At 42.4% G+C, this 26030-nt stretch overlaps 1 protein-coding gene across 2 annotated transcripts in view; it reads right to left on the bottom strand.

Annotated features, from left to right (window-relative positions):
* Positions 1–26030, bottom strand: part of adgra2 (adhesion G protein-coupled receptor A2) — a 161865-nt gene that overhangs the window by 23574 nt on the left and 112261 nt on the right. The window contains exons 4-16 of one of the 2 annotated variants that reach the window (XM_060931360.1): positions 16377–16448; positions 16181–16252; positions 13174–13337; positions 12070–12283; positions 11814–11978; positions 11510–11708; positions 7845–7994; positions 7570–7731; positions 6978–7175; positions 6647–6827; positions 4924–5132; positions 4255–4382; positions 4026–4149 (exon numbers count right to left, since the gene is read on the bottom strand). In XM_060931360.1, coding sequence (XP_060787343.1) covers positions 4026–4149; positions 4255–4382; positions 4924–5132; positions 6647–6827; positions 6978–7175; positions 7570–7731; positions 7845–7994; positions 11510–11708; positions 11814–11978; positions 12070–12283; positions 13174–13337; positions 16181–16252; positions 16377–16448 — 2038 coding nt within the window. The remainder of the gene's footprint in view (positions 1–4025; positions 4150–4254; positions 4383–4923; positions 5133–6646; positions 6828–6977; positions 7176–7569; positions 7732–7844; positions 7995–11509; positions 11709–11813; positions 11979–12069; positions 12284–13173; positions 13338–16180; positions 16253–16376; positions 16449–26030) is intronic. The other variant, XM_060931361.1, reaches the window with a different exon arrangement.

Genomic DNA, 26030 nt, shown 5'->3' on the forward strand with positions numbered 1-26030 from the left:
AGTAAAAGACCTCGGGGTGATTATTGACCCCAGTCTTTCATTCGAAACTCACATTGATAACATTACCCGGATAGCTTTCTTTCATCTCAGAAATATTGCTAAAGATAAGAAATTTAAATGTCACTACACGACAGAAAAACTAGTTCATGCTTACGTTACCTCCAGGTTGGATTATTATAATGCCTTACTGTCTGGAAAGCTTCAGTTAGTTCAAAATGCAGCAGCAAGAGTCCTTACTAGAACTAGAAAATATGACCACATCACCCCTGTCTTATCCACACTGCACTGGCTCCCAATCAAATTTTGTATTGATTATAAAATACTACTATTGACCTTTAAAGTACTGAATGGTCTTGCGCCACAGTACCTGAGTGAACTTCTGGTCCTCTATGACCGGCCACACCTACTTAGATCAAAAGGTGCAGGCTATCTGCTGGTACCTTGTATAGTGAAGGCTACATCAGGGGGCAGAGCCTTTTCTTACAAAGCCCCACAGTTATGGAACAGCCTTCCAAGTAGTGTTCGGGAATCAGACACAGTCTCAGCGTTTAGGTCTAGGCTGAAAACATATCTGTTTAGTCAAGCCTTTTGTTAATGGTGTTTATGAGGTAAAGGAGTAGATCTGGAGGGTCGTCAGACAGTGCGTTTTGGTAAACTGGGATGTATGGATGCTGTCAGTCCCCCACTCGCTTGCTAACTCGAGTTTGTTGGCGGTGTAGTGGCTGGCTGCTTTATGTCCCGGGGCTCTCTCATGCCTGTGTTACCTTCTGGCTCTCCCCTTTTAGTTATGCTGTCACGCAGTGCAATATGTATACTGTTCCGACTTATTCAGGTGACAGTGGGCATACCTAACAACCTGTGTTTCCCCCCCCCAAATTTGTCCCTTTGAGTTACATGTTGGTCCTGGGATCGAGATGCTGACCTCTTCTGCTCCTCGGACCTGCCTGATCCATCCTGGTGCCCTGTGTCTGGTTGGAGTCTCATCGCATCGCTCCTGTGGAGGACGGCCCCATGTGGACAGTTGAAAGTCACACTTGGAGGACGCTCTGGACACTTACAGTAATGCTTTTATGGCTGAGGACTACAGTTGACTTGCTAGGACTGCAGTTGTCATGAACAGTTTTGCACTCAAGTTTCCACACTGTAAAAAATGTAACTTGCAAAATTGTTGCGTGAAAAAAGGATTCTAAGTTGAATGAACAAATTTCCCTTCTAATTGTTCAAGTAACTAAAAAAAAATAATTGAGACGCCTTTCCTTTGCCACAAGTTCATAGGAATTGGAAAATTAAGTTAAGTGAACTTATATATTCAAGTGCTGATTGATGCCCCTTAACCGATGCCACTGCGCATGCGCACCTCACAAGTTCGAAAGTTTCAACGGTCGGGTGGAGTGAGAAGTCCGTGGAAACTGACACGAGACGTTGTATAGCAGTATAGACTAACCTTTCCTCAACAGAGGCCAGGGAATTCCCTCCTTGTATGTCGGTATTTGTTTCTGTTTGTGTAATAATAGGCAAAGTGAAGTAGAACTTAAGTGTTGAGAGGTTTGTATTAACTAAAAAATGTAATGCACACTAAATCATTGTAAAAAAAAATAGTCAAGCCAACTTAAAAATGTAATGCAACCTGCTGCCAAAGGATTTTGAGTAAACTCAACTTAGAACTATGATGTGCCAACTTGCTCTTCTAAGTTAATTGCCATTATTATTTCAATTTATTTCAACTAAACAATTTGTTGGACTGAACTTCTAAAGGCAAGTCAAGTCAACTCAACATCAAATACTCTTCTATGTGAACTTAAAAGAACATTGCGGGGCATCATGGCTCAGGTGGATAAGGCGCCATACCATAAATCCGGGGACCCGGGTTCGGTTCCGACCTGAGGTCATTTCCTGATCCCTTCCCATCTCTCTCCTGCTCATTTCCTGTCTCTACACTGTCCTATCCAATAAAGGTGGAAAAAGCCCCAAAAAATAATAATTTAGGATAACTTAATGCTTTTTGTGCCAACTTGCTTTTCCAAGTTAATTGGAATGATTATTTCAATTTATTTCAACATCACAATTTGAATGCACTGAACTTGTAACTGAATTGTCTTGGCCAGCCCTAAGGGTCCCATCTGCATCTCATCATTGCTGAGGCGTGTGCTCCCATCACCCAATCAAGCATCCAGCCAGAGCAGGTCATGATATTTTTTACCATATTAACATGCCATTGTTTTGTGTTATGCCTGATGTAAAGACTCTCGTCTCTGCGAGTCTACCACACAGATTTAATACTTGTCATTTTTAGGGCATACCTAACAACCTGTGTTTTCTTTCTCTCTCTCCCCCCCCCCAATCTGTCCCTCTGAGTTACATGTCTTCTGCCCCTCGGACCTGCTTGATCCATCCTGGTGCCCTGTGTCTGGTCGGAGTTTTATCGCACCGCTCCTGTGAAGGACGGCCCTATGAGGACAGTTGAGGGTTATACCTGTTAAAACTGTTAATATTATAGTCAGGCTGTCTGTTGTTGCCCAAATGAGGATGGGTTCCCTTTTGAGTCTGGTTCCTCTCGAGGTTTCTTCCTCATGTCGTCTGAGGGAGTTTTTCCTTGCCACCGTCGTCACAGCCTTGCTCATTGGGGATAGATTAGGGATAAAATTAGCTCATGTTTTAAGTCGTTCAAATTCTGTAAAGCTGCTTTGCGACAATGTTTATTGTTAAAAGCGCTATACAAATAAACTTGATTTGATTTGATTTGAACTTGCTAAATAAAGTAAGATCAACATAAAATACTCATCTGTGTCGATTTAAAAGAGCAAGTCAGCACAACTATTTGGCCCAGAGTTGAGTTTACTCAAAATCCTTTGGCAGCAGGTTGCATTACATTTTTAAGTTGGCTTGACTAATTTTTTTTTTTACAGTGCATCAGTGAAGAGTTTATAACATCAACGAAACTGACTTCATGTTAAAACTGTTAATGTTATAGTCATGTTGTCTGTTGTTGCCCAAATCCCCAAAGGATGGGTTCCCTTTTGAGTCTGGTTCCTCTCGAGGTTTCTTCCTCATGTCGTCTGAGGGAGTTTTTCCTTGCCACCATCGCCACAGGCTTGCTCATTGGGGATAGATTAGGGACAAAATTAGCTCATGTTTTAAGTCGTTCAAATTCTGTAAAGCTGCTTTGCGACAATGTTTATTGTTAAAAGCGCTATACAAATAAACTTGACTTGATATACCAAAATATCATCCCTGCCATGTGTCTAAATAGGAATTAGTGAAATTTGAATGAAAATAATTCATTTTGTTTTTAATTTTTCACTTTTCTTTCTGAAATATTACCTCTATACCTTCACTTTTTATTGTGGAAAACATCATGATATTTGCTTCGACGGTTTTTGATATATAGTCTAAAATATATGCGCAAGAACAGGTGTTTTCTTGATGTCTTTACCGTTACCCAACTGGTAAAATCATGCTGTAAATCAGGGCTTTGGCAATAGAGGGCAGTAAAGCTACATGAGGAAGGACCAGGATGTTGAGCAGCCATTTTGAAAAAAATCACTGGTGCATTGTTGGATGTTGGAATCCAGGATACTGATCAGGTAAATATGAAATTTCGAGATGTCAGGGGAATTAATTGTCTTTGCCATTACCCCTAAATGATACAGATAATGATGCTGCATGTTGAAAAAGTTTAGTTAGTCAAGTAGCAAGTTAGGATGGGATAATAAATGCATAATTTGTTTCTTTTTTTCTGCACTCAGTGACCCATGAAATGGCTTTACCGTTACTCTATAGGGTAAGGGTAAAAGCATTATAGGTAATGGTAAAGACAACTGGGCATTATTTTTTCATCATAATGATATCTCTTGCTTTGTGAATTCATGAAATGTGCTTTTTTTGTCTATTAAATATATTTACAGGGATTGTAATTAGAATTAGTGTCCATAAAAATTTTTTAAAATGTCTTTACCGTTACTCGCCACATTTTCTGAGAATGGCCCTGGTATTTTACATGAGCTCTAGCAACTTAGGATCCTTACCGTTTGGCACGCAATTGGGTGGCTAGTTAGAGTGATGCCCCCAGCAAACACCGCTGTTGTCATGGCAATGTGAAAACAGGTATTGAGCAGGGTGTGCCAACTTTTCCTAGTAATTCCAATAGAGCTAAGGACATAAAGAACATATAGGATATCCAGGATGATGGAAAAAAAAAAGTAATGCATTGTAATCTGATGCCAACTGAATGATTCAGCTTGAATGTCTCAGTACCTGTGGTGCAGTATGTATGTAAAGATGATGGTGAAGAGGCAGAGGAGGAGCGCTGCAGTGCAGGCGTACACCACCGGGTGGAGTACTTCCACAGGAGCAGGAGTCAGACCTGGGAAATCAGGCACCTCCTGAAATAGGGAGAGAAGCATGACGTACAAAAGCATTCACATCAAGGGACTAACGTCTCTACGAGCGCATTCCTCAAGCACCGCTGTGCCAAAGTGTACGTGAAACGTAAGCTCTAATTAAACTCAAACATTCAGAGATATGACAAATGCTACAAAAGTCAGACTCTGTGCCAGGAAGCAAGCTGCCGCGTTTAAAGATTCACTCAATCAACGTCAGGCTGCTTTCCAGAGACATGCAAAAGCCGGGTTAGATATAATACCCCTTGCCTGGTGTCAGGATAAGAGGTATGTAGTGTTAAATGTCTGTTAGTAATGGGAGATATGTCCTCCCTATTTAAAGGAATGAGTCTATTGCAGACAGGTCAGAGCAGCTCATTAGAGAGATAAGACGTACTGCAGGAAAAGCTATCCATCTCCAAAGTACCTTCTTGTGTTTGCAGTATTACAGCATAGATAGGGTAAATGTATAGTTTTATTTTCAAAGATGCTGCCATACAGTTAAAAAACGGTACTGCTTCTTTGACTTGGAGCATAGCATTACCTGAAGCACTGCGTAGTTACTGAGTACGGCGCACCGTAGCGTTGAGATGCTAGCGTCACTGTGCGCTAACTGACAGCCGTCTGTACTCCAACTCCCATGATGCTTGAGCCCCTGCAGACTCCAGTGTGCAGCCACTGGATCATTACCAGGTGATATGTGTCGCAGTGACACAATAATGGGAGCTGACTGGTTCCACATGGTGCATCCATCTACGAGTGTGGCAGAGAAGAGATTTTTGGAGTCATTTCAGGTTAAAAAAAAAAAAGAGGACATTTAAAGCTAGACTGCCTTTCAGATTTTTCAAGTGTAGGTCATAAAAAGAAATTTCCCTGACATGCAATTATTTGTGTTTAGTGGACTGAAAGCTACTGAATTTGAATCACGGACTTCCAGTTTTATTAGTTTTTTAAAAGAGAACAATTAATGAATTTTTTCCTGCTTCACCATGACCCAATACAAGATACTACATCATGCCTGACGTGGTGGGCTTTCCCCGTTCACGCAAGGCATTGTGGGATACAAATTTGAAACAGGAGAGAACAATACAGGACGCGAATGAAACGTCGAAGACCGACTACAGTAACGGAAAGCGAGAAGAAAAGACGCAACGTCGCGAAGGAAAGGAAACGCAGGACCAAACTAATAAATATCAGCAATCAGCGAGCACCTCGGTGTGATCAGCTGTTCGTTTAGCGACAGAATGACGGAACTGTCAGTGCACGGTCAAAGGTAAACCTGCGCGTGCGCACACACACGGACTTCCTCTGTCTGCTTAACTGCGTGAAGCTAGCGATTTCATGCACATTATTTGCTCGGGAATCCCTTCAAATTAAATAACTTCCCAGCCACAGAATGGTCTGATATTTTGTGAGATATTAGAGAAATAAACATACATCATAATGACCGAATTTCAGAGGGAACTAAATTTCAGGGATTTTATGAAATTGAAAGGCCGTCTAGCTTTAACAGTTATTCTACAAAATCAAGTCGTACATGAGCTGAGAGCTATAAGCCATGCACGACAAGATTGAGTGGAATAACTGTTTTATTCAATCCACATTCACTGGATTTTGAGAAACAGAGCATTTTTATTTTTTGCAAATTTGATAAGTAAAAACTTTATACAAAACGTCCAACAAAATCATTTCTGCTTAGAATGTAAACAAACCGGCGAAATGACCGGAGCAATTTGTGAAAAATGCAATAATAATAATAATTCTTGAAAAAAAAAAAAAGATACGTTCTTACCATGAAATACTTTTATTCCATATTTTGTTGCTTTTTAAAAATATTTTTTGGGGTTTTCTTCTTCTTCTTCTTTAGGGTTTTTTTGGCGGTTGGCAAACCAACTTAAAGGTGCACCATTTCTGGTTCTTTAAAATACTTGATGACAACTTTTGGGGTTTTGTTTTCGAGTTTTTATTTCGTCCTCGGTTGGTTCAGCAACACGCTCCGTCATTTTGTTTTTCTCTACTCACGGTATATAAGCTGATAGCCTAGTAGTAGAGTAGCCAATCAGAGTGCGTGATTGCTCATATCCAGTGAATGTGGATAGAATAAGTAGGGTTGCGGCTGGTATAAACTGGTTAGCAGGGTGAGACTGTATCCATTATTCTTTTCCCAGGTTTCCTCTTTCACACCAACACCATTTAATGACGACTGGTTCGCAGCCTTTCATGTTATTATTCCATAAATTGTTTTATCACTTTGCCAGGTAACTCACCGAGGCCGACGTAGATGACCGGCGTGTTCACACTCCTCCTACGAGCTACGCTGCTGGAGTTTCCAATAAATGGGAAGAATCTTCCGGTACGGAAAAATACAAACTGCAGTTTACAATCAGCAGGGGCGTTTGGAGGGAACAGCGATGGAGGCAGAGAGACCGAAGCAAGTGCTACGGCATTCTATTAAAATAGATAGATAGATAGATAGATAGATAGATAGATAGATAGATAGATAGATAGATAGATAGATAGGAGAAATCGGTATTAAGACAGAATTGCACTACAGGATTTTGAATATTTTATTTTATCATCGCTTTTGTTCAATTTCACCTTTAAAGGGAAAGCGGTTAGTGAGACGTTATGGGTTCCTGTTGTACAACGGAAGCGTAACTGCTGCTCGTAGGTGGAGTCTATCGCATCTAATCCACTGGCACCGGAGCTGTCTCGTCTCTCGTAGGCGGTGCAGGTCATGCCAGTGAAGTGGGCGGGGCGTATCAAGTGAGCTTCCATCACGATGTTCCGAGATATCTACAGGGAAACGCTTGGTGAGATGCTTGTGTGATGATGTGTTCTTTCTTTCTAAAACAAGCCCACTCTCTTTCATACATACTGTACATTCAGGACCAGACCAGAAGTTGACCAAAAAGAACCGTTATGTTTAAAAACATAAATTGGGACACCCCGATTTCATGCAATGTCATTCAAGATATTGTTTCTTTTGTATGATGAGACTGGCTTCTGATTATCTCATTGTGGCAGTACTTGCCCTACAAGAAGATGGATATGTGAAGTCATGACCCCTGCTCAACCCTCATGCTCGTTTATGAATGCTACGATTGTTTTGCGTGAATCGGCCCTAAGGCCACACAGCAATGCATTCTGGGAGAATGCCAGAATGCCACAATCCCAGAGTATCACCTACCATGGAGAGATCCTGGGAATTCGGGTGAAGCTGTGGCCATGCTAAGGTCTCCAGAGAGCAAACTATCGAGCTGCATGCTCTCTTCTCCTTCTGAGCCTGAGACAAGATCTGATCATCCACTTGCATCAGGTTACTGCCCATCTCCACCAGCACCTCCGACATCTGAAACACCAAGAGTACGTCAAGACTGAAGAACTGTAGTTCGTAAGACTTGGCAATAATAGATCAACCAACTAGCTTAGAATTTGGAAACATGAACAATTGCATATACTAACCTCACGTGACTGATCAAGATAATCCATGAATTTATGCATCATCTGTGCAATGTAGAAAACATCCACCGTGTCTGTGAAGCCTGCTGCCTCCAACGTGTACGTCCTCACCCGGTGTGCCAGTGTCACAGCATTGGAGGTATTAATGGGCATCTAGAAAACAATTTTTTTTTATTTTGCATTTAGTGAAACAACTCTGACAAAGTATGCTTTCTTTTACATTCAGAACTGATTTGAAAGTGATTTTAACTTTTGAGAAAACTCCATGGTGTTTTATTCCTTACTTCGAGTATTCCTTACACATCACATCAACTATCTTGCAGAAATATCCTAACTAATTCTAGCCACATTCACTGGATATGAGCAATCGCGTGCTCTGATTGGCTCCTCTACTACTAGGCTATCAGCTCATATTCCTGGGTTTCAGTCACATGACTTTTCTTAGCGGTTTTACCGGAAGTGAAATAGCTGGTGGTCTAAACGGCTGCCGTAGTGCAAACAACTAGCAATAAGTTATCAGAGTATGCTCGTAATCTAGAAGCCACTGCTGGCTTTAGATATATTCATAAGATTGCTATGTGCAATGGACTCGACCCCTACAGTCTGGGAAAGAAGGATTTGTCATACGATCTTGAAAACGACCCTTCAGTCGAGTTCCCCGACATCTCGAACTATCTGGTGTTGCAGACGTCCTTCTACACTACAAAACAGATGAAAGCGTGGAAGAGTATGGAGGCTTACAACTTTTTTGGCTGGGTAAAGGACCTCGGTATCAAGTCACTGCCAAATGAATCCTGTATTGTTTTTGCCCGTGTAAGTGTGGGTTTTTTTTAAACTTTTCGTTCGCGTCTTTACAACGAAGTGCTGCAAGTTGAAGTGTAAACAAACAACAGTTGGCTTGATTCTCACTTGTGTTGGCTCTTATCTCTCAGGTAAATCATTCATAAAGATCATCAGAAACCCCTTTAAAGACCTGGAGCTTAGTTAAACAAGACGGAGAAGTGATCACGGCACATTGTAACTGTACGGCTGGGCAAGAATTTTGTTGTGACCTTCGTGCATATGAACTTTGTGAGGAGTAAACAAAGAAACAGCTGGGGACTTTAGCGCTTCGTGACTGAAAAAAAGTACCATAAAATAACGACACATAGCAAGAAAAGTACTTGGAAAACACTAAGGACAGAGCTGAGAGGGAGATACAAACCTTTCACCAAGTGATCACTGCAAACTCGAGCATGCTTCGACTCGGCTCCTTTCGATTTCAGTGAGAGGTTCAAAAGCCACCTTTCTCGACGTCTTTTTGTGAAATCCTGTGTTCATTCACCCTTTTTTATTAGTTCATGGCGAACCCTGAAGAAACTTTTATCAGTTTCACAGTTTGATCGATTCGAACAACCTAAAACAACGCAAGCGTAAGACATTTTTCATGCGAGCAATGCACCTTCTCCGTACAAACGCTTTGTCACCTGAGCTTTGGTAGACCACCAGCTAAAGTTTTGAATAACTAATGAGGCGGGTGTGATGTCATGTGAAACCCAGCAATACCATGAGTAGAGAAAAACAAAATGGCGGAGTGTGCTGCTGAACCAGCCGAGGACGAAATAAAAACTGTACTCGAAAACAAAACCCCAAAAAATACAAAAAACAAAGCAACAAAATATGGAATAAACGTATTTGATGGGAAGAACATATCTTTTTTTGTTTTTCAAGAATTATTATTATTATAGCATTTTTCACAAACTGCTACTGTCATTTCACCGATTTGTTTACATTCTAAGCGGAAATTATTTTGTACAAAGTTTTTACTTATCGAATTTGCTAAAAATAAAAATGCTCCATTTCTCAAAATCCAGTGAATGTGGATAGAATAAAACAGTTATTCCACTCAATCTTGTCATGCATGGCTTGTAGCAAACTTGGTACTATGTGCCTCGTTGGCTATCAGCTCATGTATGCCTCAATTTCATGGAATAACTGTTAAATATTCCAGCAGTCTTAGTTAACTAACTCCACTGTCCAAGTAGAAAAGTAAACACCTGTAGAGAAGATTTCCCTTCTTTGATTTCTATTAAAAAAAACTTCAAATACACTCTTTCTTTCCTCTCACAGGATGAACGCCTGGATCCCAACCATCCCAGCCTGAAGAGTAATACTCCACCAGGTCTTCCTTTTTTTAACCGTTGTGAACATCTGTAAAAACTACCAACAAGCCGCCAATTCCTCAGATCCATCAGATTCTTCTAGCCACCTTTTCCAATGCTTCAAGCCCTACCTCTTGAGATAGAGAAGATCCTACAGAATATAATAAATAGGCGAAGAGTCCAAGCTGCAATTGGTGTGCCTCAAGGATCTATGCTTGGTCCTCTCCACTTCTTATTGTGAAGAGTCATTCCCTTTCATCATGGCTTTTCTTTTCTATCTGCTTTAGTAATACTCCCTCCTGGAGATGGATTTCAGTTTGCCAGATTTGTCATTCTTGATAAAAGATGACCACCTCCAAGTTACGCTTTTGAAGGTAGATCTTGACTCATTATCGCTACTACCGTCAACATTTGACAAAAAAAAATTGGGGGTCCAGTTTTATGCACCCTGACCAGTTCATACTATCCTGTAGGGTGTCATAATGATCAAGCTATACTTGTCAATGCTACCTTGGCCCTTGACATCTCACTGCTCAACTACTGCCTGTACAAAACTGCTAAAAAAAATAGCCTCAGTAAGGCTGGAACTCATACCGCCCACTGTTGTTGTGTGAGAGTTTGAAATCCAATCATTCCTGTAGAAGGAGTAGGAATTTTCGTGAAATTGCACATGACCCCATGGAGCTGCATCCATGGCAGGTGGCGCCACCTGGTGAACAACTCTTGTTGGAATTTGTCTTTAGAGTCTTCTGAGTGAGTTTCAGTGAAAACGTCCATGCAGTTTACGAACAGTAGTGTTGAATGTGACGAGTCACCCAAAAATTTCAGATGACCATAAAATTGTAAATATGACAGCTGGCGCCACCACCTTGACAACTTTTATACATACCAACCTGAGGAATATTCCATATGAGGTTGATCAAAACCTGATCAGTCCTGTAGGAGGAGTAGCAATTTTCATGAAATTGCACGTGACCCCTGTGTAGCCTCATCCATGGCAGGTGGCACCACCTGGTGAACAACTTTTGTTAGACTATGTCTTTAGAGTCTTCTGGGTGAGTTTCAGTGAAAACATCAATGCAGTTTACCAATAGTAGCGTTGAATGTGACAAGTCACCCAAAAATTTCAGATGCCCATAAAATCATAAATATGACAGCTGGTGCCGCCATCTTGACAACTTTTATGCACAGCCACCTGGGGAACATTGTGAGTTTGATCGAAATCCAATGAATCCTGTCTGAGGAGTAGCGATTTTTGTAAATTGTGGACGAACGACGGACAGACGATGCGTGATCGCATAAGCTCATCTGGCCTGGCCTATGGCCGGATGAGCTAAAACCAAAAAAACATTTGTGATAGACTACCAACATGATATTATCGAAGATATGGATAATAGCCTACCCATTAAAAAATACGATCAACACTGGTGCATTGGTGGATACCGTCTTGTGTATTTAAGAACACAAGGATGTATTGGTAAGGGGTTAATTGTAGGCAACATATGAATCCCGTTGGTGATAACCTACCAGTATGAACTTATGTAGGACATTGGTCATGTCATTGGTGTAAAGGCACTGAGAGTAGTCTCCTTCCTCCCAGCGACCGGAGCGATCGCAGTAGCGAGATGCCCTCTTCTGATCAGCAGTGTCCCCTCCAGCCAGGGATGGATAACGCAGCTGCAGGCAGTACTGATATGAAGTAATTCCAGCCAGAGTTCTTGGCCACCTAAACACATGGCATAATAAAGATACCTTTCGATATTAACGCTAATAATAGCAGAATTGTACAAAGATCATGCATGATACTGGCGTTAGTAATAGATTGCTTTACCTGAACTCTCCTCTATTATTGGACACTCTTTGCTCAGGACAGAAGGTGGCGCTGTTTTCCAGAACCACAATCTCGACACTCCGCGAGACGTTCCCTCGTCCTGTCGTCACCACACACTCCCACTCGCCGCTCGCATCGACATGCACATTCAACAAGATCAGCTCGCTGAAGAATAAAACAATGTTGCGTTACGGGACGTCGAATTGTATCACGACCTAAGTGATTCGATTACAGCAGACTACGTGGTTGTGGTTACCTGGTGATGACAGTGCAGTCGTGTAGAACACTTTCCTCGAGAAGAACTCCATTGTCGGGGTTGTTACTGACAATTTGGCCTTTGTGACGCCAGTGGACGGCAGTGATTTTGTCCACCCGGGCAGCAGTACAATGGAACGGCAGCCTGTCTCCTTTAAATACTATTTGGGGTAGTGAGGGTAAGAGAAACAGAGTGTGCAGCTCCAAGGGGCCTTCTGGAAAATGCAGAAATACACACATTCATCCCTCGTGGTTAAAGTTCTTCATGTCGCCAACAAGATGAAGAGAAATATAGTTTATACTTTATCTATATTCTGAAAATGTACTACAAGTCTGTTTATTTATCTCCTTTGGGTAATTATAAAGTAAAGTAAATTATATTTCTGATAGAAGGAGGTGAAAAGCAGTTGTTTCGGTGCTCTGTTATTATTCAGGCCCTTCAGACTGATTGTGAAAGAGCCTGGAGATGTTTAGCTGGTTTTAGGCCATTTTATTCATAACACAGAAACCACAATGGAATTACTCATAGACATTCATCTCTATCTGGTGCTCGCCAATGCAAATATGTTTTATACGTTACAGAGGGAAGGAATGGTGACATGAGATGATATCGAAACAACAGCAGGGAGTCGGCTCTGAGAGCCCGAGACGCTACACTACGCTGCTCGCCCACCCACCCCACTTAAAAAAAAAAAAACAACGAGACAAACAAAAAAAAAATAAAACCATAGAGATCAACAACACAAAGATCACATGAGGACTGAATAAAAGCCACGGAGAAACTGAATCAGATCCCAAGCGACAAAAGATGGAGCATGGAATGACGGCTATGGAAAATGAGTGAGTGGGATTTTAAACTGAGCTCCAGCCACGATGCGGCCCAGACCGCAGAAGTTTGACTTTCCTAAAAAGCAACTATTCAAAGCAATACAGGAATTCCACTTTTTCCTCTCCAGAAGTTCTAATTTCAGTAAATTGACACTTTCCCATGATTTTCGCTTTCTCTCTGTTTTCCAATGGCCTTTCGAACTCTTTGCTTGATGTCTTGACACCAACATATCTTGATACAGAATCCATGCTAAAATACGTCGATGTATTTTCTCACCACAGGTCAGGTCGCTCTCCTTGAGTTCTCGCAGTGGTCTGTTCTGGAACCTTCGAGGATACATGCAGAGCGTCTCATCTCCGAGTCTGGCTGAACTTGTGCGAAAGAAACCCGGCACCCACTGCAGGCCGCAGTCACATGACAGGAACTCCGAGTCAAAGTTCCTAATGGGGGTAAGAAAAAGCAACTTAATCTCATATATAGTCACTATTTGTTTTATGTTCTGCTGAACATTGCAAATGACTTTTTAACCTTTTATGGTTATATTACACAGATGGTCCAGATCTCATTACTCATCCCCAAACATTGTTTTTTTTTTTTCTAATGACTGAGATGTTGATAAAAATGTATTTCTGTTTTAAAATATGTTTTCCACAGGGACATACTTTCCTAAACAGAACACAAGGTTAATTATAATTTACGTCTTATGACGTAAATATAAAGGGTCATAAGTGCCCTTAAGCAAGGTACCTAACCCCTAACTGCTCCCCAGGCACTGTAATAAGGCTGCTCACTGCTCTGGGTGCGTGTGTTCACTGCTTCAGGTGGGTTAAATGCAGACAACAGCTTTCACTGTGCTTTAGTGTGCTTGCAACAAATAAAGGCTTCTTCTATAAATACGTACTCTTCTATACACACGCTAAATAAATCCATTTCTCCATCGCTCCCTGGAGATCTCCCAGCTAGGAGAGAGGTTCTATTCTATCATGTTTGTGGTCCTTAAGTCGAGGAAACCCTGAGGAAACTAAGCTTGATATCAATCATATCTTTACGGCCTCTATATGAGGCAGTAGCCACAACAAAAACAATTTTGACCTTTTCGGTGACCTTGAAAGGATGACCCTCAAAATGTTGGAGGATCTATTTGAGACCAATGCCTATCTATCCTGAAAGTTTCATAAAGATGGATCCAGACGTTTTCCCCTAATATCGTTAACAAAACAACAACAACAACAAAAAACAAAGAAATCTGACCGAAAACAATACCTCGCCCCCTGGTGGACTCCGTCCCAGGCGAGATAAATATTAAAATTAACAATTTTACAAATTGAAATAAAAAAAAAAAAAATACACCGACATTTTAAAATCACATCAGCTGCTTCTAATCAGCTGTTTAAAATTATTTAAAAGCTGTTTAAAAGCTATTATTATTATTATTATTAGCTAATATTTAGCTGTTTAAAAATATTTAAAATATTTAACATTTAAATATTTTTTTATTTTATATTACAAATAATTAATTTAATAAAAAGGTACCACAATATCACAAAATAGTGTATTGTGACATCATTTACCATGATATTACGATTATATCATCATATCACCCAGCCCTACATACTACTGTACATACACACATACTATTAACCTTTCAGGGGTTAACCAAAACACAATTTTGCTCTTAAAAGACCAATTCTTCCTTCCATGTCCCTTTTCAAGCCGTTTCCCCATGTACACTGATGGCCAAACGCCTGATTTTGCAACAGTGGAGGTCAGAGACGGGCCTTGTATCGCAGCAGTGCTTTAGAGATCTGGGGATTGCACTTCGTACAGTACTGTACACTATAAGTTTCCTAACAGAGATAATATCTTCGTGAAATACGGCAACCCCTATTTGAGAAATGGGCATCTGCGTGTGATTAGGCTCAAGTGACAGCCCAGGCACGTGAACACACAAAATATAAGATTTTATTATACTTTCCAGTATATCCAATGTATACTGAAACACTTTGTACATTATGAAGGCTGTCAATGTTTCTAGCATCCCGTATGTTGGTGTCCTTATTTTATTTTATTATTAGCTCCACCAACTTTGTTGGAAGAGGTTATGTTTTCACCTCTGTTTGTTTGTTTAGTTGTTCCCAACGTAACTCAAAAAGTAGTGAATAGATTTTGGTGAAATTTTGAGGAAAGGTGAGCCGTGAGCCAAGGAACAATTGATTAGATTTTGATGCAAATCTGAATATGTATTCGGATCCAGGATTTTTTTTTTTTTTGGTATTTTCCAAACGTAGTAGTGAACGGATTTGGATGAAATTTGGTGGACAGCTTTAGTATTATGCTAGGTTCAATTGATTTGAGTTTCATGTTCATAATATGTGGCTTGTTGGAGGTATGCACCCTACTGAGTGCACTTCAAGTTATAATTATTATTTGTTCTGTTCTTTATGGACTTCCAAGGTAGGGTGGAAGGGGTCGAATATGATCTGGGGAGGGCTGTTTGTTGAAGAGAAGAAACATGGAAGAAAAAATATTGCATTAATTGTACATTGTATGACTCGCATCCGTCCTTCAATTAAAAAAAAAAAGAAAAATTCCTTTCTCAGGTGGAAGTCATACTAAAATGCCCAGATAGATTTAAAATAAGCAAGAAGTTTGTTTTTATTTTGGGAACTAGAACCAAGTAAATTTGTTAGAAAACACAAATGAATGAATGACTGCACACACGGGATTAAAAAACACCTCGAGCTGAGATTCACCGAAATGAACTTGAGTGATGTAGCTGAGGTTGAGGAACTGTCAGAGCGAGAATTCACAAACCATGTTGTAGTGATAGTTAATAATGAATTTATTATTATTATTATTATTATTATTATAGTAAAAAAAAATTCTGTCCACACCCACTTTGAATTTAAATCTGAACACACATACAAATATTTGGAGCAGTAAGCAGATACAAATAGTGACAGTGTGTTTCACTCCTACAACATTTTGGTTTAGTCTTTGTGGTATATTTAACAGTTATTCCACGAAATCGAGTCGTACATGAGCTAATAGCCGACGAGGCACGTAGCACCGAGTCGGCTATAAGCCATGTATGATGAGATTGAGTGGAATAACTGTTTTATTCTATTGACATTCACTGGATTTTGAGAAACGGAGCATTTTTATTTTTTGCAAATTCGATAAATAAAAACTTTATACGAAACGAGCGATTGCTCATATCCAGTGAATGTGGATAGAATAAAACAGAACAGCTTAAGTAGATTTCTTCTGCACTCTCACTCACACCAGCTTCAGTGAGGGAAGCTCCTGGAAAATGTTGGGCTCCAGCGAAGAGAAGATGTTTCCCGAAACGTTCCTGAAACACAAACACAGTGCCTCAGGAATTTAGGCATCGTTCCCAACAATATAGCTCCCGACTAACTGCAGTCAGAAAGTTTTAGTCCATCAATAAATGTCACTATCAAAAGATGGTGGCTTACAATTTGGTGAGGTTGGTGAGTCCCTGGAACATATCTGGAGTCAGGCAGCCAATCCGGTTGTTGGACAGGTCACTGCAAACAGGAACAAACGGGATACGCTGAGCAATCCTGAACAGCAGTCCAGCCAGACCAAGACTGAGTTCTGCACAAGGTCACCATTATTGTCAAAACCGTTCAGTTTGTTAGTTGATTTTGAAATGCTTGGAAGCACATACTGGAAACGTCCTTTAAAAGGCTTGGAATAAAAACAATACATGAGATATCCAAGCTACTATAAACTCATCATAACCTAACCCAAACAATATGAGACAGGAGCCCATTAAAGAGTCGAGACCAGCAGAGACTCTGCTTTCACTCGTTTTGGCTTAGCCTCATGTCCTCATGTCCATTTGCGACTACTTCAACTGATCTGTCTGGTACCTTCCCCCTGTCTACCTCGGCCTGCTAGAGAAAAAGGGAGGCAAAGAGAGGGAGGGAATATATATAACGAGCCTCTGAAATTGTTTTAAGAAAAGTCTGCCTTTCCCAGGACGCCAGAACTGCTTTGGTATTTAAGATCGGTCACTTCCAGTTAAGAGACGCTATCGTCTGTGACATCGTTTTTGCACAGTCCCGTTTGAAATTCCTGACCAAACTATTTCCTCTGAAATAAACTCCCATTGGAGTCTGACGGAGAGGCCACACTGTGACACTGTGACTACAGCTTGTGGTTGCTGGAAAACACAATTAAAAAGCCAGCAAATGGTTAGCTGCATTCATACTGTCATTTCCAGAGCCATCCCAGAATCCTCTGCAGGATTCTGTGGTTCCCTCAACAGCTGGCTGATGGTTTACGCATCGTGTACCATGGAGATTTGGTTTTCAGGATTATTTTTTTATAGATTAGATAAACAAGATTGTTATTGGAAGGATTTGATGGCTAATAAAGATGCTGATGAATAGTTTTTCAGAAGGTGCTGATTAATTTTCTGTGACAGTAGGTTTATACTAAAGCACTCATTGTAATATGTCATCTTTTCTATAGTAACAACGTATACAGGGACTTTATATGGCAGACCAGGCTTGTAGTACTCGAGTCCGACTTGTGCCCTAATTTTAAGGACTCGTGACTTGACTTGGACTTGAGCACTGATGACTTGGACTCAGACTCGAGCATTAACTGCATTCTTCTCCCCTCACCCTCACTAAGATGGGCCCGCATGACGACCCCGAGGCCTTCCTCACGCTCTTCGAGCAGGCAGCAGAGGCCTCGGGCTAGCCGGTGGAACAGCGCGCGGCGCGCCTCCTCCCCCTGCTAACAGGCGAGGCGCAGCTGGCCCCGCTACAGCTCCCTGCCGATCACCGGCTGGTCTACGCGGACCTTCACCAGGCCGTCCTCCAGCGAGTGGGGCGCACCCCTGAACAACAGCGACAGCGCTTCCACGCTCTGCGTCTGGAGGAAGTCGGCCGGCCGTTTGCATTTGGCCAGCAGCTCTGGGACGCCTGCTGGTGGTGGTTGAGGGCCGACAACCGCGACGCCGAGGGGATCATCGATCAGGTGGTACTGGAGCAGTTCATCGCCCGCCTACCAGAGGGAACCACGGAGTGGGTCCAGTGCCACCGCCTGGCGTCGCTGGATCAGGCCATCAAGTTGGCGGAGGACCATTTGGCGGCTGTTCCGACGGCAGGACAGCGGACATCCTCTTCCCTCTTCTCTCTCTCTCCCCCCCCTCCTCCTGTGTCTCATCCTTGCCCCGTTCCCCCACCGTGGAGGTGGGGGCCGGCCCCACCCCAGCTGGCCCGTCGCACCCGCGGTGCCCTCCCGTTTTTCCCTTCTGTGTCTGTCTCTTCCCCCCCCCCCAGGTGAGTGAGCCCCAGAGCGCCGGTGCAGAGAGGAAGCCCGGGCCGGTTTGCTGGCACTGCAGGGAGCCGGGCCACCTCCAACAGCAGTGCTCGGCGATGGAAGTGGGCGCAGTGGTTTGGATCCCCGACGCGCCAGGAGCCGCCCTCAATCAGGCCGGAGCGTATCGCATACCGGTGAGTATCCAAGGGGATACATATCAGGCTTTGGTGGACTCTGGCTGTAATCAGACCTCAATTCACCAAAGCCTGGTGCAAGACGAGGCATTGGAGGGAGCACAGGGGGTGAAGGTGTTGTGTGTGCACGGGGATGTTCACAGCTACCCTTTAGTGTCAGTCCACATTCTTTTCCGAGGGGAAAAATTTAGAGTAAAGGCGGCGGTTAATTCTCGCCTCACCCACTCGATAATTTTGGGGACTGATTGGCCAGGATTCGGGGAGTTAATGAGCCATCTAGCGAAGAGTGGACGATCCAGTGGATGGAGCAATGCCAGCGGGCTTTCTCTGAGGTGAAGGCTGCACTGTGCGGGGGGGCCACTGTTACACTCCCCTGACTTTTCTCTCCCCTTTATGTTGCAGACGGACGCGTCGGGCAGAGGGCTGGGGGCCGTTCTGTCCCAGGAGGTGGAGGGGGAGGACCGCCCCATCCTGTACATAAGCAGGAAGCTGTCGGTGCGTGAGGGGCGCTACAGCACCATCGAAAAGGAATGCCTGGCGATCAAGTGGGCGGTCCTCGCCCTCCACTACTACCTCCTGGGGCGCTCTTTCACCTTCTGTTTGGACCACGCGCCACTCCAGTGGCTCCACCGCATGAAGGATGCCAAAGTGCGGATCATCCGTTCTGGCACTCCAGCCCTTTAATTTCAAGGTGGTCCACAGGCTGGGGGCACAGATGGTCGTGGTGGACTTCCTCTCCCGCTGGGGGGGGGGGAGTCAGCTGCAGGCTGGACGGCTGCCCGGCCTGAGTCGGGCAGTGGGGGTATGTGGCAGCAGGAGCGTGGTCAAGCGTCAGTCTGTGACCAGAGGGCGGAGTCAGGGAAGGTAAGTGGCAGAATCACTGCACCTGATGTTGGTTAATCTGTGTTTGTGTGTCTTCCCCAGTGACCGCGCCCTATATAAGGAGAGAGAGAGCAGAGGAAGGAAGCTCTCTCCCCAACCAGACGACTGGTATGTATGTGTGCGTGGATAGTGAGAGTTTGTCTCAAGTCTGAAAAGACCCAAAATAAAGAGTTTCTTTGTGGAACATAATAATTTATAATAATAATAATTTAACTACTTATATTGCGCCTGTTACATAAAAAATGCTCACAGGCGCATTACAATATCGGAAAAATGTCAAGTATGAAAATTTAATTACATTCTATGAATATTTATAAATCTTACATTCTTAGTGAACAATAACTAACTGATAATAAATTACGAAATCATCACTATATTTGATAATAAAACGAAAAATAACTAATTATAATTTAAAAACCTAAATGAAGACAAAAGCTCTATAATATTCTATCGCTTAGCAGTTATACGCCTCTTTAAATAGATGGGCTTTCAGGAGGCGTTTAAATGTATTTAGATTGTCTGTAGCTCTTATTTCTATTGGAAGAGTGTTCCAAAGTTTTGGTGCCGCAATTATAAATGTGCGGTCACCTAGAGTTTTCAGACTTTTAAAACTAGGTTGCTTTAGCAGAAGCGTATCTGAAGTAGATCTCAAATTATATCTAGTACTGTAATTGTCTTAAATTCTATAAGTTCAGATAAATACAAAGGAGAAAGACCATTCACAGTTTTGTAAACTAGTAATAAAATCTTAAACTGGATGCGATAACTAATCGGAAGCCAGTGAAGTCTAAATAGAAAAGGAGTAATGTGATCATAGCGGCTAATTTTCCGGATGACACGAGCGGCGGCATTTTGAACCCGCTGGAGCTTTTGCAGTTGGTTACTAGGCAACCCATAAAGTAGGCTATTACAAAAATCTAGTCTACTAGTGACAAAGGCATTAACTAATATCTGTGTTGAGTCATAATCTAAGTATTTTCTTATCCGTCTTATATTGTAAATATAAAAAAATGCCGATTTACAGATATTGTTAATGTGAGTATCCATCTTAAACTGACTGTCAAACCAGCAGCCCAGGTTTTTCACTTTGTTAGACGGTGTAGTGGTACACTGCCCAACCTGCAAGGAGTCTATACTGACTTTGGCGAGTTGTTGTCTGGTGCCAATGATGATGAACTCAGTCTTGTCATCGTTTAACTTTAATCTGTCTTGAAGCATCCATTTCCTGATGTCTGAAATGCAGTTTTGCATAGCCTTTACTGCTGCTGATTGGTCAGAATTTGAATTCACGTTAAATGAGATATACAATTGTGTATCGTCCGCGTATGTATGTACATCAGGTAGGTGATGTTCGATGATCTTGAACAGTCTACTTGCATAAAGAACAAAAAGTAGGGGCCCAAGACAGGATCCCTGTGGGACACCATACTTCAACTGGAACTTCGTCGATGTCTTGCAATTGATGGAGATGGACTGTGATCTGTTATAAAGATATGATGTAAACCAAGAGTAAGCAATTCCAGATATGCCAAAGTCAGAGGACAAACGATCAAGTAGTATTGTATGATCTACGGTATCGAACGCCGCACTAAGATCGAGAAGCACGAGCAAGGTGACACATTGTTGGTTCATGTTGAATAAGATGTCGTTTTGCACCCGCAACAGGGCAGTTTCTGTACTGTGGTGTTCACGATATGCAGATTGTTCTTTTGGGTACAGATTGTTTGTGGTAAGATGATGGTGGGTTTCACAAAATACTGCCCTCTCTGTAAGTTTCGAAGCAAATGAAAGATTGCTAATTGGCCGTAAGTTGGTGAAAAGTGCTTCAGCAGAGGTCTTCTTTAGTCTAGGCTGAGCATCGGCTAATTTCCAGGCATCAGGAAAGTTCCCATTATCAAGAGAAAGATTTATCATTCTAGTAATAACTGGTAAGAGTACATCCAGGCATTCAACTACCAAAGACGTGGGCATGGGATCCAGACTGCAGGTCTTCTTGCTCGATCTCCCAATTAGCCTCTTAACATCTTCCTCGCTGAGCGCAGTAAAGGACGCCAGTTGAACGGGACAAGTGCTAGATGGTTGTATTAGGCTGCTGGGCCATAGAAGGTTCACGCTGCACGCTGCATGCTGCACACTACACGCTACACGCGTGTAAAGAAAAGTGGACAAACGTAGCATGACTTGCTCTGGGCCATAGAACGGCGTTCACGTTGCACGCTGCACGCTGCACACTTCACGCGTGAAGCATGAAATGAACATGCACACTTTTTTCTAGGCGTGAAGATGGAAATTCCAGTCAATGCATGCGGTCACCGCCGCGCCAGCCAATCAGAACGGGTCTAGGGAGATAACGCTATGCTTTCAGGGGAAAACTTCAGAAAAAATATAATTGAATGGTATAATTGAAAAATAGTTCTTCATCGGGATTGTCAAGCAGATTATAGAATGTTCGGTGAAATTCACCACGGGTTTCTCTCAGAAGGAAGTGTTCTCGGCTCCAAATTCTGTTCCTTTTTCTCTTCCTCTGTCTCAGTAAAAGCAGAATGAGGCAATCGTCGTCATCCAAAGAGTCCATATTGTTGGTTACTCGGTCAAAGTAGAACAGACGCAACACGTGAACATCCAAGCATGAAGTTTAATGGCCCAGGGTCCGGTTCTTCACGTGAACGTGTAGCGTGTAGCGTGCAGCATGCAGCGTGCAGCGTGAACCTTCTATGGCCCAGCAGCCTTAGCGTTGCTGGACTAGGTTGTAAAGCAGCTGCTGTATCAAGTGCAGATCTAATACGCTCTATCTTCTGTACAAAAAACTTCCTGATATCATTGGTCAGTTTTGTGTTATCATTGTAGCCCGGAAAGGACAGATCAATTTCTTGATTAAACAATGACTTTACAGACCTAAATAGCTTACGCGAGTCATTACTATTTTCTTGTATGAGATCGGTGTAGTAAATTGAGCGTGCTCTCTTGATAACACGTGTTGCGAGGTTTTTCTTAGCCTTAAAATCCAGTAAGTCGCTGTGCAATTTCGTTCTGCGCCATTTCCTCTCAGCGCGCCTCTTTTCTTTTTTAGCGGATTTAACTTCATCGTTGAACCACGGTACAATAGGTCTTTTCATAAGAGTCTTAGTGATGGTAGGTGCATGGCGGTCTAGGGCCACTTTTAGTGTATTATTATAGGCATTCACCAAACCATCTAGGTCATAAGAGAGCAGGTTTTTACAGAGATCAGTTCGAGAGAGCTCTTCTTGTAAAACACCTCTGTCAATAGACTTAATTTTCCTAAATGTTACCTGCGATCTTTTAAGAAAAGGCTTAAACACTTGAAGCTTGCAGTAGACTGGCATATGATCAGAAAATAAGTAATCAGTCCACGGCATAGAAGTCCCAAGCTGGTCAGATAATCTTGTGATAACAAGGTCAAGGGTATGTCCGCTAATGTGGGTTGGAACGGTAACATGTTGCTTTAGTCCAGTACTTTCAAGTAAATCACACATCCTGATCGTATCTGTATCGCCTGCCACATCCATATGGATGTTAAAATCTCCAGCTATCAGTAGATGATTTGTGCAAAACACTGCAGACTCGAGAAACGTGGAAAATTCCTCAAAGAAAACACTTGTGGTGACAGGATGCACTTCTGAGTATGGTGTTCTGTAGATGATTATCAGATGGATTCGATCCGTTTCAGTCTTAATCCTGGCCTGCCGTCTTTCTGTGCTTCACCCATACGAACTGCTACAGCGCAGTTGGAGTCTTGTTCTCGGACTCGACTCGAAATTTTCTTTAATGACTCAGATTTGAACACCGGGGACTCGAGACTGGACTCGGACTCGAGGTTTAGTGACTCGACTACAACACTGTGGCAGACAGTCCAACTCAATGGATTTTAATAAAAACAATGTGCAAGGAGACATTTCTTTAACGTTAGGCATGTAACAAGTCGCCTAATTCGTGATTAGAATTGATTTACAATATTGGGTTCATAATACCATTTTCCTACTATATATATATATATATATATATATATATATATATATATATATTTTTTTTTTTTTTTTAATTTATGTAGTATGTGGGGTAGTTAAAAAGGGGTGGGAAATTAAAAAAAGTATTGTACTTCTTCCCACTCCTTTTTCGAACAATGTGCGGTGTATTGTAATGTATTAGCTCTTTGTTATTAGGGCCCGAGCCCTATGGGCGAAGGCCCTATTGTTCTTGTAAGAGTTCACTATTATTATTCTTCTTCTTCTTCTTCTTCTTCTTCCGTCTTCTTCTTCTTCTTTATTTTTCTCCGCTGTTGGGCCATTTTCGGGGCGCTTGCCATGGGCGAAAACGCACGAAATTTGGCACCAGTTCCGAGAATTGCCACCGCTACTCAGAACCAGAAGCCCAAACTTGGCCGGGGCTCAGGGCCTCCATAGCGCCCCCTAAGTCGTTGTGATTTTGGCCTCCCGCATTAAGGTGCCTGGTTGCCATATAGTTTGTAGTAGTGGCATACAATTTGGTACGCATATGTATCTCCCTAAGCCGGACAAAAATGTAATGCCAATGCATTAGCCACGCCCAACAGGAAGTGAGGTAATTTCACTTTTGTGCGAAATGCATGGCCACGAAGACGGCGCAACTCCTCCTAGACCGTTCATAGGAATGTCACCAAAATTGATACACATCGTCTACAGACATGGCTGACAAAAGTTAGTAAATACGTTTCACGTAGGATAAACCGTTCAGAAGTTATACGTCAATCAATTTTCGATGCAAAATTTTACATGCTTAAAAATTCATAACAAATCTTCTGATTGCTCAAAACTGCTCATACTTCACAGGCAAATCTCTCATTGGGCTTCTGACATGTTACCCAATTTCTGAGATATTTCGCCACTGGGGGCGCTATTTTTGGGCAAAAATTCCAATCTTTCCTCAATTTTGGTCAAACTTCACGGCCACCCTCTTACTACCTCCCATGTCATGTATACCACGTTTTGGAAATTTTCGTCCATGGGGGGCGCTGTTTTTGGCCGACGCAATTGCTCCAAAACGGGTTTTTGGTAAATAATTCCATAATGCTTTTCCTTCACACCACTTCCTTGTGATAGTACGTTGCTGTTGTAGACACTTCTTTTTCCAACTCATAATCGCTCATGTACAGCATAGCGCCACCTACTGACATGGGGAAAAACCAAAAAATTTATTCTTCAAAAATCTATATCTCATCTTCTATTTACTCAATTGTCATCAAACTTCATACGCTAACTCTTCATAGCTCACCTGACGTCTACGCCAAATTTTGTGCACTTTCGCCCCTGGGGGTGCTGGTTATGGCAAAAATGATATTGCAGCTTCTGATTTGTCAAACTTGCCACGCAAACTCTTTACAAGACCCTTATTGGGGCGCTTGCCATGGTCGACAACGCACGAAATTTGGCTCCTTTTTCTTAGACTGCCACCGCTACTGAGAACCAGAAGCCCAGATCCAGGCGGGCCTCAGGGCCTCTATAGCGCCCCCTAACTCGTTGTGATTTTGGCCTCCCGCATTAAGGTGCCTGGTTGCCATGTAGTTTGTAGTAGTGGCATGCCATTTGGTACGCATATGTGTCTCACTAAGCCGGACAAAAATGTCATGCCAATGCATTAGCCACGCCCAACAGGAAATGAGGTAATTTCACTTTTGTGCGAAATGCATGGCCACGAAGACGGCGCAACTCCTCCTAGACCGTTCATAGGAATGTCACCAAAATTGATACACATCATCTACAGACATGGCTGACAAAAGTTACTAAATAGGTTTCACGTAGCATAAACCGTTCAGAAGTTATACGCCAATCAATTTTCAATGCAACATTTTACATGCTTAAAAATTCATAACAAATCTTCTACTTGCTCAAAACTGCTCATACTTCACACGCAGATCACTCATTGGGCTTCTGACATGTTACCCACTTTCTGTGATATTTCGCTACTGGGGGCGCTTTTTTTGGGCAAAAATTCCAGTCTTTCCTCAAATTTGGTCAAACTTCACGGCCACCCTCTTCCTACCTCCCATGTCATGTATACCACATTTTGGGAATTTTCGTCCATGGGGGGCGCTGTTTTTGGCCGACGCAATTGCTCCAAAACGGGTTTTTGGTAAATAATTCCATAATGCTTTTCCTTCACACCACTACCTTGTGCTAGTGCGTTGCTGTTGTAGACACTTATTTTTCCATCTCATAATCGCTCATGTACAGCATAGCGCCACCTACTGACATGGGAAAAACCAAAAATTTTATTCTTCAAAAATCTATATCTCATCTTCTATTTACTCAATTGTCATCAAACTTCATACGCAAACTCTTCATAGCTCACCTGACATGTTCGCCTAATTTTGTGCACTTTCGCCCCTGGGGGTGCTGGTTATGGCAAAAATGATATTGCAGCTTCTGATTTGTCAAACTTAGCAAGCAAACTCTTTACAAGACCCTTATTAGGCCGCTATTATTATTAGGGCCCGAGCACCGTACAGTGCGAGACCCTATCGTTGCCATGTGTCCAATTCTGTTCTTTGTCGCCATTGCTTGAGTAATGTCTCTTGCCGAAGAAGCTGTGGAAGGTTTTTCGCGGGGACGCATGCCCCCGCCCCCCTTGGCCGCTGGCGCGAGGGCCCGTCGAGGCCGCTTGCGGCTTTAATTTTATTTATTCTTTTTTTTGTCACTTTTTTCATTTTCTTTCTTTTGTATGTACAAATAGTTACATACATTTTTATACATGTTCGAAATA

The sequence above is a fragment of the Neoarius graeffei genome, chromosome 10 (assembly GCF_027579695.1).
Source record: "Neoarius graeffei isolate fNeoGra1 chromosome 10, fNeoGra1.pri, whole genome shotgun sequence".
In the NCBI taxonomy this organism is placed as follows: Eukaryota; Metazoa; Chordata; class Actinopteri; order Siluriformes; family Ariidae; genus Neoarius; species Neoarius graeffei.